The following is a 15,875-nucleotide window of genomic DNA, read 5'->3' as shown; positions in this document are numbered from 1 at the left end:
GATCTTTAAAAAAAATTTAACTAACTTGTACCTTAAAGATACATTTTAAAAATATATTAATAAAATTTTTTAATATTTTTTTATCCTACTTGGACCTGCGCGTAGGTGTCAGGTCAGGGTACGAACATAACTATTGTGAAATCAAAATATAATTGTCTTAACAACGACATAATTGATCATTGCAAGTAAATACAAATTAGACAGAACGAAACCGTATATTAGAATTGAAGGTTGCAAAAAGGTAATTCTTTCACAACACGTCTGACCGAATTAACTGCCGTAACTTCTTTGCACCAAAAATTGTCTGCTCCGTCCAGAAGACCGCCAACAGGTGTTTTTCGGACAGGCTCTCTTAGCCGGCCAACCTTCTCAACCTTCAAGTAATTCGTCGGTCGTTCTTGTACTTTGTACACAGAGGTTAGCTGCCCCTTCGACGTGGATTAACAGAACACACTTCTCTGAACCCATCAGCTACTTCCCATGATGGTAGCTTCGGTAGGTCCGCTTAAAGTGTGCCTGTTCGTCCTTCTGCCTCCCATCCTATTCGAACTTCCCTTCTGCAGTTCGTTCAGCCTCTACTCGTCGCTCCAGTACAATCTCTAGCTGCACCAACCATCCCTGCTGTCTGTGCTCAATTTGACGGCGTCAAGCACGGTGAGGAGCGTCAAGCACCATATGCAGTCTCAAGCATAAATAGGCCGCAAAGGAGAACGGCGGACGTGCGGAGTACATCAATACGCGTCTACTAGATGATGCCGCCAGCTCAGTTTATCACCTGCTAAAATATAAGGGCTACAGCACGGTACAAACGGCATTTGCGAAATATGATCACAAATCACTTGCCAGGTGTGTCTTGTGTTGAACGTTACATTTTGCTTAACCAAATGCATATCCTAGGGGATTTTTTTTTTAAATGAAAAAAGGGTATTATTTTTCCCAACATGATTTCTGAACTTTAATTCCCTAAATACGATTTTCTTTTTTCCTGGCATTTAAGCAAGTTCGCCGAACTCCCGACAAACTCTATAAAAATTGGCAACTTCGCCTATTCTCCGGCAAACTCTATAAATTTTATATAGTTCCCCTAACCCCGCGGCAAACTCTGCTTTAAGTTTTTTCAATTCCGCTTTTTAATCCATTATCACCATCTCCAGATAATATATAAATATATAAACAGTATATAAGAATACACAAAAATACACGGACAACAACCATAACTTCTTCAAGGATTTTTTAATTATAAATTAAAAAAATATTAACTCATACTTAACAATGGCAACTATTGTTATCGTCTCTAAAAATACGTAGATACTTTTTTTTATCATTCCTACTTGGTTTAATAAACATCTACTTATATTTTAATTGAAATAATTCTTTCTTTAAATCAAAGTTATCATTTTCTAATTTTTTAAATCCTTAAATCTTATCAACTTTCGAATTATCAAATTTAAACTGACTCTGAACAACATTCTAAATTCTAATCATAATTTTTCTGACTAAGTTTTTTTTGTTACATATTTTCTTTTCATTTTTTTTTTGGAATTGGCTTATATATTTTCTTTCCTAAATTAACCAATTACTAGCAACTACCATTGTATTTTAGTTTTCTACTTTTATAATTATCAATCATTTTGACCAAAACTTTTCTTTTCTATCCAACTCACAAAAAATTTTACTCATAATTTTAACTACCGAAAAATCGAACCATAAAGCCCATCCCACATCATAACAAAATTCATTTGCTTGGCCTACACCAAAAAACCCAACATCATAATCATCATTATTAAGGATGAATAACTCTAACCACATAAATCTCTTTCTCTAACACGGACTGCATATCCTCTGACTCTACACAGCCTATGTCTCCATTGCTTGGTGGGACGGGATAGCATGTAATATGCTTATATTGTTAGTGATGTGTATTTAGTTATTAAAAAAATATTTGCTTTATTAAATTAGTGAATATTAACGTTAAATTGAAAATATTGACTATAAATTAAATTACTTAAAAATAAATACCGTAAAAAAAATTGATTTTGTGATTTAAAAATAAATTAAATTAGATCATGTTTACTTAAATGAGTGACAATGTTACTATTTGGTTAACTGAAATAAATCATTGTTAACAGATTAATATTTTGAAGAATAAATTATTTAATTTATTTGAATATAATGTTACCACTGATTATTAAACAATAATTTATCAAGTAAGTCGTTTTTTTCCTCTAGAATTTATGAGCTAATTTTTTTTTCTTTTTTTTTCGGCACACAGCTAAGTTATTTATTTTATATAAGAGTATAAGTTAATTTGGATCATTTTCATACAATATCAGCCCAATTCATGTATTTAGCAAAAAAAACCCAACTTCATAAAAAATTACCAACCCAACTCTTTTTAAAATTAGGTAAATGATTAAGCACTTAATTTAAACAAGCTTTTTCATCTAATTGCCTCATAATACTGGACAAATTCCTGCGTGCTATTACTGCCACTCAGTCCCTGTCTCCTTCTATCATATCAACGCGAGCACGCGTCCTTCATAAAAAGTATCCACCTCATTTCCATACATGTTGAAAATTTTGATGTTCAGCATGGTAGCATTGGCCTCCAAAAAAAACTATGAACATTAATTTATTTCAAATATGAAATGCTAGCTTCATTCAAATTAACAACCAAACAAGGAAAGAGTTCTGGTGAGGATTCAATACCATTAATGATATTGATGGGAACCAAGTATATTGGTGCTAATAACATGCAACAAGAGACCTGTGAATGCATTTAAAAAAAGGCCATTTTGAATAGCTTCCTGCTTGCTATTCTCTTTTTAACTTACTCGCAAGTACTACACCAAGTGACAGGTGTAAAAAACAAATAAAGTTTATCTTAAAGGGTGAGACTATGAATTAATTGTAGATAGCGACTTACAAAGGAAACCATTAAAAAAAATGGTGGTCATAACTCATAAGATATTTGCAATTGCATGCAAGTTCCGGCACCCTCAAACATAACCAAGAAACTAATATTTCAAATTAAGATAAAATATGCAACTCTCTCTCCTATTTATTTTCTATGATATTCTAGTCACATGAAATGCTTTAAGGTTAAACTAGGCTCTTAGCGTGTATATATATAGTGCATGGCATACATAAAGTTGTTAGGACCCAAAAAAAAAAAAGGTTAAAATTTTCAAATTCAAACTAGAATAAAACAATATAGAATTTGTAGAGAATAAATGCATGTCTTGATTATTACACCATGTCTCCATGTTATTTCTGATATATACCTTACAAAAACTTAAAAGTTAAAACGAGTTAGTTTAGTAAAAAGTATATGAACAATTTTAATTGATTATTTTTATAATATTATTTCTGACATTTATGGAAATAAATTGTTTTGAAATTAAAATTTATATTAAAAATAATAAATGACATGAGACCAATTTCAGTTTTATTTTGATGAAGAATCAATTAAGTTTTTATTTTGGTATAACTACTCTTTTTCAATAACTTTTTAATTTAAATTAGATTAAGACCAAATATTAGAATGAAAAATTTTACATTTAATTTAAAAATTTTTACATTTAATAAATGCTACAATATTTTGTAAATTTTAAAATAAAATTAAAATGAAAGCTAATAGTGAAAGTATATAACTATATATACTCTTTATAAGTATTAAGGTAAATCACAAAAAATGCATCCGAATAATTTTGTCGCTGATAAAAATGCACTTAAATTTTGTTATCGACAAAAATATCCTCAAATAATCTAAAACGCGACAAAAATGCTGAACAGTAAACATGTATTTTTAAAAAATGTCTCAGAGATTGAATTTTAATGCGATTTTTTGTAAACATGATTAGAAAAATGATGTATTTTTATCTTTAAAATTTGGTGATTTTTAGTTAAGCATATATTTTTTGTCAATAACTAATAATACTTTTAAAAAATCACAAAAAATATATATTTAGCAAAAAACACCAAATTTTAAGAATAATAATATCTCATTTTTCTAACTATGTTTGTAAAAAATCGCATCAAAATTAAATCTCTAAAGTATTTTTTGAGAAATATATATTTAATGTTAGATAATTTTATTGCGTTTTTAAATTATTTGAGAACATTTTTGTCGATAGTAAAATTCGAATGTATTTTTGTTAGCAACAAAATTATTCGAGTATATTTTTGATAATACATCCACGGTTGATTTTGTGCCTCTAAAACTTGTACTTATTCTCTAGATTACGATTTTGTTCTTGTGATGTTGTTATGTAGGACATTTCGTTAATTATTTAACTTTGACCTCATTGTGGACTAAATTGATGCTAAATGAAACTTTTTTGGATTCAAATAGAACACTTTAAACCTTAAGGACCAAAACAGAAATACGCCCAAACATAGGACCAATTTAGTACTTTATCCATTTTGAAAAGAGACTGTATATATCATTTATCACTTCATAGTTCATATGATATATCTAACAAATTTGACGTTTTTTAACTATTCTTTACCAATCATATAGTCATATTATGTATCTTGCAAAAACTTTAAAATTATATATAACTAGGTAACGTTTCTCTTCGCATTAATAAGGGACTTTGGCCGGCAAATTACCCGTGGTATACTATGTATCATATTTATTTAATTATGCGTATGTAGTTGGTTGGTCGGTTTAGCCAATTGATGATACCAATTACCCCGTAAAAAAAAATGATATTGCCAATTGCTATTCAATGCCCACACTGCAAAAAATCAAAATGATTGAAGTAGCTAATTAGCTTTAAATTATATATTTAGAGTATAGAAATATTTAAAACGGTTCATCATAAACTTTTAGGCTTTTAATAAAATCTTTGTATATTACTTATGTTATTAACAAGTGGCATAGGTTGAAATTATATAGTTCCAACTTCCAACTTCCAAGCTACTAACCAAGAGAAAACATGAGCATATGCATGCAGTCAGAAATTTTTCAACATTAAAGGTAGGTGGGGTTTATGTGCCTTTCAACAAATTCAATACTTAATAGCTCTACCTTCATTCAATGAATAATGAATAGTTGTAATTAATATTAAGAGATATCATATGAGATATGTGAATTGTGAAAAATGAACAGAAGTTCTTCCTTTTTTTCCGCTGAACAAAAGCAGAAAGTGACCCCATAAAGCTAGGCCCATTCAACTACTTCAAAGTTCAAACAGTAACACTTCAACCCACTCAACGATACATATGGTAAAAACTGACCTATATATAGTGTAAAGTTGATATTTGTAAATAAAATCATACTTTTCTTTTCATACGAATCAGTAATATTTTTTACTTTTAAAAAGTTTTTATTATTACACACTTTTTCAACATAATTCAGCTCAAAATATCTTCTGATCTTCATATTATTTTTCTTTTTTTTCTTGACATACATAGATGATAATAATGAGATTCAAATTTAAAAATCTGCGTATACTATCAAAATTTAGATATTTACATTATATATAGTAACATGAGATAACAAATTTTTTACATTATTAACCAATTAAATCTTTTATACAGTTTTTATGACTTTTAAAATACTAATTTAATAAGAGCCGAACTAATTAAATTATGCAGCCATACATCATTAAATAATTGCCTATAGTTTTTTTTTTTTGAAAAATACAATATCAAAATTTTGAAATGTTAGACAATGAGTACAATAACTTTTAAAGAAATTTTTTGGCTTTTTAGAAGAAAAAAATATTCTACTTAAATTAACATTAGATCTCTGACAAAAAAATAAGATTTAGCTAGTTGAAAAATTGAATAATTCTATATATATGATATTGCCAAAATTTAGCTTTAATTTTAGAATTTAAAATTTACAATAAATAAACTAGAATTTTGGTAAAATATGCCCTAAGAACAAATGTAAAAATATAATAATACAATTATCTTTTAATTTTTCAATGCATTAGAAACAAAAAGGACTTATGTTTTAAACAATTTTTAGTAAAATCTTTTTTTATTATAATGTTTTCAAAATACGCTCTTAAGACATATATTAAAAAGACACAAGAAATTAAACTTTCTATGTGCATGGTTATGCATTATATACCACAAGAGTAAAAAATGAATCAATAGTTGCCAAAGTATTAAAGAGACCCTGTATTCTTGCTACAATTTGCAAAAACATTTTGTCTTTATCACCTCAATTTCAAAAAAATTCTTCCGGTGAATATGTGTTTACATTCAAATTTCAAATTTAAAACAACAAAGTACTCTTGAAACCCCAAAATTTAAACACAGATATTTTAATTTATGTTTAAACCATCGTTTTCACATCACACTGATATGTGACACATTTATTTATTAGTTGAACCAATAGTAATGTCTTTACTTCCATAGTTAGGATTTATAGAATTCCTCAGCTTTTTGTCTTTTATTATTTCAACTCTCAGCAATCAGCAGTAATATGCAATATCCTTTTGATGAGTGAAGAGGCTACGTGACAAAACATAACATACCTCTAATAATAATAGTTCACATAAGATTATAAGAATAAAATAAAGAAATAAAAGTATTCCGATGCATAGTTCCATTTAATAATCAACTATTATTAAAAAAAATATATATTTTTTTAATCCTACTATTAACGTATGCTACTAGCATTTAGCATATGGCTCATATCACGTCATATTCCAAATCCAAGCTTATTAGTACGTATGTCAGCAATTAACTAATTAAATATTACTAATTAATTATTTTTCCAATGTCATTCATCTGCATTTGTCGTAACAGTAACTGCTTTGATGACTAGACTCTAACTTTCTTTTAGCACTTTAAAAATAAGAGGAATGTTTATTAGTTATTATTAGAATTTTTACCAGTGTGAAATTATAATATAAAATTATTTACTTTTTTTTTGTTGATTAAGTACTAGTTAAATTTTAATAAAAATAATATCTCTTAAATTTTCTCTAAAAGTAATTTAATTTTTATAAATTCTCTGTCATTATATACAGCAATATCATTCATTTAAATCTCAGAAGAATCATTTGTGGATGAATATTTTATGTCAATTTTTCATATGATTTATAAGGTATTTTATTTAACTTTATTTGGTGGGGATTATTTTATTTATCTTAATACATAGTGTAATAATCCAAAACTTAAAAAAAAAATACGATGAATGTGTTAACAAAATTGTTTTACTGTTGTGTATTGAACAGTGAGTATTGAGATTTGAGAGTAAAAATTAGATTACATTAGATTAGTTTTGTTGGGTATATGACATGACACAATAATGAAGCATCAGGAAAGTTCCAAAAATTGTTTTGTGAAATTCAACAAAAGTGTTCTTTGCCTTTTGCACCACTTCCCTTTTCTGTTTTTCATTATCTCACCATAACACAATACAGCAATTTTTTTCATCCCATAATATCATTCTCTCTCTCTCATCTCATCACATCACACACGATCTCACTGTCTCTCATTAACAAAACCGTTTAACCACTTAATAAATACAAACACAAACACAAACACCAACACACTTAAACTGTGTTATTATTTTACTGCTATACTTCTAGTTTTTCTGCTTTGTTTTGCTTTTTTTTTATCCTTTTTTCCCCTTCCCTCTTCGTTTAGTTTCTCACACCGACTGCTATGAACTTCCCACGTGGATCTGATGACCACATTCCACCATGGATCAACCTTCTCATTAGCCTTAGTCTTCCTGGCTCATCACCATTAACCACATAACACTGGCATGTCTTGAAACTTAATTCAAAGCATTTTTTTTTTCAACTTTTCTCATCTGGGGTGCTTATTCTTTTTTCTTTTTAATGGTTTTGGAACTGGTTCTGAGAATGAACAGCTGGAGAAAAACAAGGGTGAGTGTATGTTCTTGTGTGAAAACTTAGAAATGGAAAAAGAAAAAAAAAAAGAATTATGAGTTTGACACCTCTTGTTTATTCTTTTTTGGATTCTTCTGTCTACTTGGGTTTTTTTTCCCTGAAGGTGAAAAATCATTGGATGCTGAACGTGTGGTTCAAGTTCCAACCATTTTTTGGGACTGGGGAGTAGAAGAAACAAAATGTGTTTTTGTTTTTTGTTTTCTGGAAATGAAAATTGGCACTGAGAATGAGAAAATATATTCCAGCTTCTTCTTTCCCTTAATGTACTCATGAAAATTATGACTTTTGTGTTGATTAAAGTTTGAGTTTTTGACATCATTTACAGATCCTCTACTCTCTCTCTCTCTCTCTCTCTGTGCATGATCTTGATCTGTCTAATTTTTTGGTGGACTAATTTGTTAATTGCATATGTTTTCAACAGGATTAATAAGTATTATTTTTGTCTAATGTAGACAAACTGTGAGATCCAAGAGGACAAACAACATGTAAGTATATATATATTCTATGTTATTTTAAAATATAAGCATTGGTATTTGTTGTGGTTGCTTAGAATATAGTTTAGTTAATTAGCCTCTAAGGTTTTTGATGAAATTCCTGTGTGACAGAATATCCCAAAACAAGGACTCAGTCATGTATAGGCCTTTCATTTCATGTGATGATCCAAAAGGAGTTGTGGAGTGTGGGTCAATTAGGAAATACAGGACCAATTCACAGAAGATGAAGAAGGACAAGACAAAAGCCAGTGGCCGGAGGCCGGCCGAGGACACGGAGGAATCATTGACAATCAGAACAGACAAAGAAGATAAGGTCTCAAAAGGGTCCATAGAGAGAACTTTTGATTCTTCATCCTTGCAGCTCATGGAGGTATCAAGAGGAGCTCAAAGGCTGAACAACATGATTGATTCATGGTCTAGAGGCCTAAGTTATGGTGGAAGGTCTGAAGATATTGCAAAAGATCTGTTGAAAGGTGCTCTTGATCTCCAAGAGTCTCTGGTAATGCTTAGGAAGGTGCAAGAAGCTTCCCGAGATGTGGCTCGTGCAAGGCGAAAACAGAGCGAGAAACCTGAGAATGAGAGAATTATTGATGATAGTGCACATTCCAATAGATTCAGTGAACAAAGCAATTCAATAGGATTTCAAAGACCTTGGCCTAGTGCTGATGGTTATTCAAGTAGCAGCAGAGAGGAACTTAAGAAAGTGATTAAGGAGAGTTTGGTTAGGCAAAATCTGTTTCCAGGAACAAGCACTGAAGCACTGGATTCGGCATCAGAAATGCATTCAACAAGCTCGAGCCAATCTTCGATGTTTCAGAATGATAGGCTTTCTGATTCTTCATTCTCCCCAATGAATGCAAGGAAGGAAAAAGGGCCGAGCCTCGTCGCGAGGCTGATGGGTTTAGAACAAGAAGAAGAAGTAACCTCAAGATCGTTTCCAACTCTGATGCAAAAGCAGTTGGAGAGTGAAAAGATTGTGAATCAAAAAAGGCCTATGTTTGAGGTAGATATGCCTAAGGTAAGAAAGACTAATCCAATTGTTCATCCAGAAAGACATAAGAGTAAGACTCTGAGGGAAATCCTTGAGACTAATCACTTCAATGGAGTTCTAAATAGTCCTGCAACAGAGAGAAAACATCAAATGCCTCATTACAAGCAACTTGATGATTTACCCCCAATTGTGCTAATCAAACCTCGATGTAGTCCTTGTCACGAATTTGCCAGAGTCCATGAGCCGGTTCCTTCAGAAGATTTATCCCTCAGAAAACTAAAAGCAAAACCAGTCTCTTCTGGAACATTCATGGGAAAGGAAATGGAAGAACATGTGTCCAAAAGGTTATCCAAGGGAGAAAGAACCAAGCTACTCAGAGAGATCGTGGAGCCGGAAGCAAAAGAGATCAAGCCTAATGAAAATGAGAAGGCTCCAAGAGGAAAGGTGAAACTGAATGGCAATGTTAATCACAAATCACAGGAAAGTGAAACAGTTGATAAAAAGGTTAAGGCCAAGACTGCTAGCAAAACGCCACCGGAAAAGGCGATTCTGAAACATAAAATTGTGACAAAATCTCAGGATCAAGGAGGAGAAATCAGCTCCACAAAGTTGAGGAAGCCACAAAGTGGATCCAGAATTGACCTGAATGACATTCCTGGCAAAAAGAGTACTTCTTTAAACTCCATCTCCAAAACAAAGAATCAGAGAATTAATAGTTCCAAAGAACAGATTAAGAATCAGATGAAGAAGCAAAGGTCTGTTGCTGAGCCTGAAGCAGCTAAACCAGTAGTAAGTCTACTTACATGTAATTGTTTTTTTGAACTAACTATCAATGAATGAAGGAAGGTCTTCAATTGGAGTTTAATTTCACTATTCTTCTGCACAGGATGAACAACTAGCACAGAAAGAAGAAGAAAAGACCATTGATGTGCAGTATAAAGATGACTGCACCGAGATTAGAATCATCGATATCATAGCAGATGATCTTACAATAGAAGATGAAGTAGATTCCTCTACAAATAAGATTACAGGTAAATCTCTCTAGACTCTAGCAATCACTTGTGTCACTTCTGCATGAATCATGAAATAACAGCTTTGTTTCCCCTCCCTTTTGGATATATAGCAGAAGATTGTAATCAGAGCCAGAGTTCTTCAGCAGACAATATTATGATGCTAAAGTCTGAACATGAAAATGGCAGTGAAGCCGATAGCAACAAGCATGACAACAAAGAGGAAGCTGAGCTGAAATATTTTCTTTTAAACAATCAATCATTCATTAACCATGCAGAGGAACTCCTCAATCTTGATTTGGATTGTCCTAAGATGCTACCAAAAATTGAAACAGATGGAATAGCCAATCCCAGACTCTACTTAGACTGCGCGAATGAACTCGCAGAGCGCAAAAGCCTTCAAGAATCACAAGTAGTCCACCCTTTGTTGTTGCTGACCTCTTTAGGGAACTCAAGATTTCACATCTCTTTAGGAAGTTTGGTTGAGGAAATCTGCATAGCCATTCGGAATCTGTCATCATACAGTGAAATTCAACCTGGGAAGAAACTTGCTTCGGATAATATCTATGCAATGATGGAAAGAGATATAAATTGCAATTATGGAATGATGAATGGAATATGGAAATGGGGTTGGAGGCATGGATTTTCTGCAGATGAAGCTGAACAAGTTGTGAGTGAAGTAGAGAGCTTGGTATTAAGTGGATTAATTGAGGAGGTACTTGTAAATTTATGATTAACATTACATTTTTTGAGACATGGAAATTTATGAATCCATAGCCTTTAGATATTAGCATCTTCATGTGGATTAAGGGCAAGAAAAGAATACTTGGCTGAAGAAGTCACATAATTTTGCTATGAAAAGCTATAGTTCCTAGGAAAGAATACCAATACATTTGGATTGTTTATATAGTGCATTTATTCTTTGACCTTGCATGCTAATTGCAACCACAAGAGATGGAAATCAAAAATATACTTTCTACATTCATCGAAGAAGATTCTGAACATTGCATGATGAGTACTATGATATAACGAATCATGAAAATGTCAGGTACTTAGGAACTATAATTAGTCAGCTAATAACAATGGTACAAAAGATTCTGAGATACTCACCAGTCACCACTTATAATTGCAACTTTTTAACAGTTTTTTCTAATAGTACTAGGAATTATTTTAGGCTTTTTATGGCATGCAAAAGTTGAAATCATCAAATATATATACCCTTGTAAACATTACCTTGTTTTGACATAGGTGCCAAACATAACATTAAGATTGAGAAAGATGGGTCTAAGGGTTTTAGCTTATGCAATACCTTTATTGTCATTTACTGTTTTATTTATTTATTTTAATAAAATTGTGTGACTTATAGATGTTGGTAATGCTACCCCGTTATTGTTGTTATTTGTTAATACAAAAGAATATAGAGTAATATTATTTGAACTTCACAAAGTAGATGTCTATTTAACATTATAAAGATATAAAGGTGAATGAGAAAATTGTGTATTAGAATAGAGGAGTTGCATCAAAATCTAATAATGACACAAAATACAGTGAATTGAAAGTTCAAATGTGTTGATCAAAATTTAGAGCAATATTTCCTCTGTTTTATGACTTTATCTAAAATACAATATTACAACAAACATAATCCGCTAGTACATACAAGAAACTCAGTTGAAGGAAGTGTTAATTATATATGATAGTAAAAAAATAAAATGAAGGAAAAAAAAATATTCAAGAAGCACCCTTGAAGATGAGAAAATTAAGGGTCTCAAGAGCAAAGTATATGAAAGTTCCTGGTGAATGGCTGAAGAAGCATCCAAAATTGGAACCTACTACACATTGCCACCCATTCCCATACATCTTATCAAATTCCTGTAAAGAAAAAAAATCATATACCATCTTATGAAATCAATTTGAAAAAAGGCAAATAATAATAATAATTAAAACCATAGAGCAGACTAAAAATAGAATCAACCAACAAACACATAACTCAGTTGGCAAGATACTGTATTAGTTTAACCTAAGATCTTAGGTTAAACCTAAATTTGCAACTATATTAAAAAAACAAACACATGTTAAAAAAAAAATTTCATATACTATCAGTGTAAAACACAACTAATTAATCGGGTATTATCATATTAGTAAAAATAACTAATTTTTAAATTTTTATCATTTAAAAAATCATTTAAACGAATGAATATAATTGAATGATAGTGTAAAATTTTTTACTAGTATCAAAATTAAATTTAAAAAAATGAAGATAAAAGTGACGATGATATGCACCTTCTTGATGTGTCCTGCAATAGATTTGCAATCATGAACATCATAGAGATCAAGGGCTTGTGAAGCAAAGGACATGGCTTGGATTTGCATCTTCCCTGGCATGTCTGTTTCTTTCACCATAGCTTTTCCTTCCAACATCTTTGCTTAACTAGCTTTTTCTTCTCTAAGGTTCTCACAAATGATTCTAGATTCTACACCTATTATTGTTGTATATATAAGGTTTATGTAGCAAGGGATAGTGGAGAAATCAATGGTTGAGATTTTAGCAGCAGGAACTCACGTTCCAACAATGATGCATTTGGAATTAAGTGATTGATTAAGAAAGTCTAAGCACTTTAAGAGTGGCACGTAATCATAGACCAACATTTTAATTGCACCTATCTTGTCTACATTTGCATTTTGTTTTTGTCTAGTCCCTTTGCTTTAATTTCCTACATTCACTCGTAAGTCTCTCATAAAATTCAAAGTTCCATACATTATTAGAATCTTTATTTTCTTTCTTACATTAAAATTATGTACAGAACAAATTTGAGTTGACCAGCTTATAGCATGCATGGTACGGTGCCATTGCAATGGTTTGTTTAAACTTTAAAGTGGGGGTATCATTTAATTTTTTCATTTTTTTGATAGACAAAAAAATTGACTGTGATTGGAGCAGCCAAATGTTGCAACCTGGTCAGAGAAAATAGCACACCGTGATGAACATATGAACTAGTAAAAGATTAATTAAGGTGGAAAAAAGGCGCCATCTCAGATTGAATTAAAAAAAAAAAGTTGATGCTACATTATTAATTGGAATTAAAGAATTAAAGAAGTGGGGGGTACAACTTTAGCATGTGGGGCTTTGGTATGGTAGCAGCCAAACTTTACTCATTAACAAAACTATAGTGTTGGACTATTAATTTATGCATTATTATTTTGATTTAATAACGATTTACGTAGGATGGTTCCATTGGAGTGGAGCATGTATGTCCCTCTCTTAATTAAATGAATGAAAGTTCTTTCTAGTTTCCTCAATTTTGGAGACTTATTATTTGTTGTGACTTGTGACTCTTTCTTGAATAATGGCATGCATGTGCTGTAGAAACCCGCGTGTTCACAACGGTATATTAGTTAGCTGTTAGTCTAACCAAGTTGAATTGTTCTCTTATTATTTTATTAGTCCATTTAAATAAGTGTTGCGAATTTAAATTTCGTTTTGTATATATAACAACTTATTGATCAATGACAAATTCTTAAATAGAGTTTAGATCCGCAACGAATTAATTATTGTTCTACCAAATTAAAAGATATTGCGAAGAAAAAAAAAAGGTTAGCTGTTAGCCTCCAAGGATGAATCAAGCCAACACTTTCTTATTTTATTATTTTCTAAATATTTGAGACAGAGTCAAATAAGTTATGACAGTGTTTTATTCAGTTTTTTATTAAGAAAAAATAACTTTATAATATTTACAAAAAAGGGGGCTAAATTAGTAAATTTTACAGTTAGATTAAAAATTGACAAGAAGAACTTCATGTCGACCCCAAAAAAATAAAAATTAAAAAAATTAACATATCGAGTATATGCGGCAAGTTGGCAGTTTAACTACTTAGAAAATGATTAAACACTAAAATTGGTTTTGATTTTTGAATGAAGTTTAAATTAATTTTTTTTAATAAATTTTAGAGTCCCACTAGAGAGACAATAAGATATTTATACAATATGTATAATGAACTGTTTATTTGACCCAATATGTATTAATAATGTAAATTAAACATCATTATCTCTAATTTCTAGTTGCCTATTTAGTTTTATGATATCTACCCCCAATTTACTCCAAATTCTTTCACATTAACCTTTCATCACCCATCGTTACCTACCCCCTAAAAAACTCCATTGTTTGTTCGGTAGAAAAATCCCCCTTTCTCCGTCGCCCTGCCGTGTGCGCAGCAACCTGCATCCCACCGCTTTGTTTCTGCGCGACGTGTAGCCTCTATTCTTGCCGACCGGAACTGTCGCGCTCCGCTTCCTCGCGCCAACGCCCTCGCCGGAAAAACCTCTGTCACTCCTCACATGGCCGAACATCCGTGACCTGCAACTGTCAGTGTCGCCGACGTGAGTTGCAGCCCCGAACCCCCCGCGCTCGCGTCATCCCAGCGCCAGCCTGCTGCCTGGGTCTTATTGAATTACTCGAAAAATAAACATTTACGAAAACTGAGAAAGTGAACATCCAAAATCATACAAAAACGAACATCCAATGTGAACGTGTATAAATAACAACGTACTTACCTTATAAAATGACTAGCTACCAACCAAATGATCGTGTAAAAAAATATTTTGAAACTATGATAGTCAGATAAGTCATAACCAGTAATCATTGTCTATAACTAAGCACTTAAGAATAACCATCCACGTTCATAGAGAAAGTGAACATCCGGCGACGGAAACAAGGCACAAACCGACTGCGACGGAGACGCTAGACGTCAACAACGAATTCAAACTCGCCTCCTTGGGATAGAAGCAATCCTATTCTCATATTTTCTTGCAAACTAAGCCCAACACAAGGACCGATTGCTGTTATGATCAATGTCTTGATAGAAATTAATCCTGCCAAAAGTGCAAGTACATGTAGCCACTCTCGCATAAGAAGCTACAATGAAGAAAAACTTAAATATCAACAGTCGAAACAACTTCCATATGCAATTTCTTGTGGTAAGGTGTAAGTTGTAACTATTTTGCAAATTCATGCAAAAGAGTGTTGGCGCAACGGCAGTTGGTAACCGTGGCGGCATTGTACCGATTTTCGCTTCGAGAAGAGAGTGAGAGAAGAAGTTCACACCGTATTGAAAGAGGGAAATAATTCTAATTTGATTCCATAACTGACGGGAATCATAATTTGATTCAAATTTTAATTGAAAACTACTCAAAATTAATTACTTGTCTCTAATTTAATTAGGTAATCCTAATTTGATTCCATAATTGACGGAATCATGATTTGATTCAAATTTTAAATTGGAAACTATTCAAAATTAATTAATTGCCTCTAATTTAATTCTAATTTCAATTTAATCTCATTGTATACATTGTATAAAACATACATTAACTCCTCGTACTTTTTCTAAATTTTATTGCTATAAGAGTGTTGAAAAATCATTTTTGTCACAAATTAGTTTGTTTAATGTTGACCGTGTTGGTAAAATTAGATAAAAATATCTTTTTGGCAACTTGTTAGAT

At 31.5% G+C, this 15,875-nt stretch overlaps 2 protein-coding genes across 5 annotated transcripts; one reads left to right on the top strand and one right to left on the bottom strand.

Annotated features, from left to right (window-relative positions):
- LOC107644384 (kinesin-related protein 8) lies at positions 7,312-12,093 on the top strand. Of its 4 annotated transcripts, none has more exons than XM_021102959.1 (5): positions 7,312-7,736; positions 8,308-8,371; positions 8,492-10,160; positions 10,258-10,402; positions 10,495-12,093. In XM_021102959.1, the coding sequence occupies exons 3-5, from the start codon at positions 8,517-8,519 to the stop codon at positions 11,112-11,114; spliced, it is 2,409 nt and encodes an 802-aa protein (XP_020958618.1). In that variant the 5' UTR covers positions 7,312-7,736; positions 8,308-8,371; positions 8,492-8,516; the 3' UTR covers positions 11,115-12,093. The 4 variants fall into 4 exon arrangements, with proteins under 4 accessions (XP_020958618.1, XP_016203708.1, XP_016203709.1 ...); XM_016348222.2 differs by having other exon boundaries at positions 7,312-7,862; positions 8,339-8,371; XM_016348223.2 differs by having other exon boundaries at positions 7,312-7,862; positions 10,498-12,093.
- Positions 11,859-13,095, bottom strand: LOC107644390 (dynein light chain 1, cytoplasmic-like). The gene is made up of 2 exons (XM_016348231.2): positions 12,662-13,095; positions 11,859-12,250 (listed from the first exon to the last, which is right to left on the bottom strand). The coding sequence occupies exons 1-2, from the start codon at positions 12,797-12,799 to the stop codon at positions 12,110-12,112; spliced, it is 279 nt and encodes a 92-aa protein (XP_016203717.1). The 5' UTR covers positions 12,800-13,095; the 3' UTR covers positions 11,859-12,109.

The sequence above is a fragment of the Arachis ipaensis genome, chromosome B05, assembly GCF_000816755.2.
Source record: "Arachis ipaensis cultivar K30076 chromosome B05, Araip1.1, whole genome shotgun sequence".
In the NCBI taxonomy this organism is placed as follows: domain Eukaryota; kingdom Viridiplantae; phylum Streptophyta; class Magnoliopsida; order Fabales; family Fabaceae; genus Arachis; species Arachis ipaensis.
This window is presented reverse-complemented; position numbering and strand designations above follow the sequence as displayed.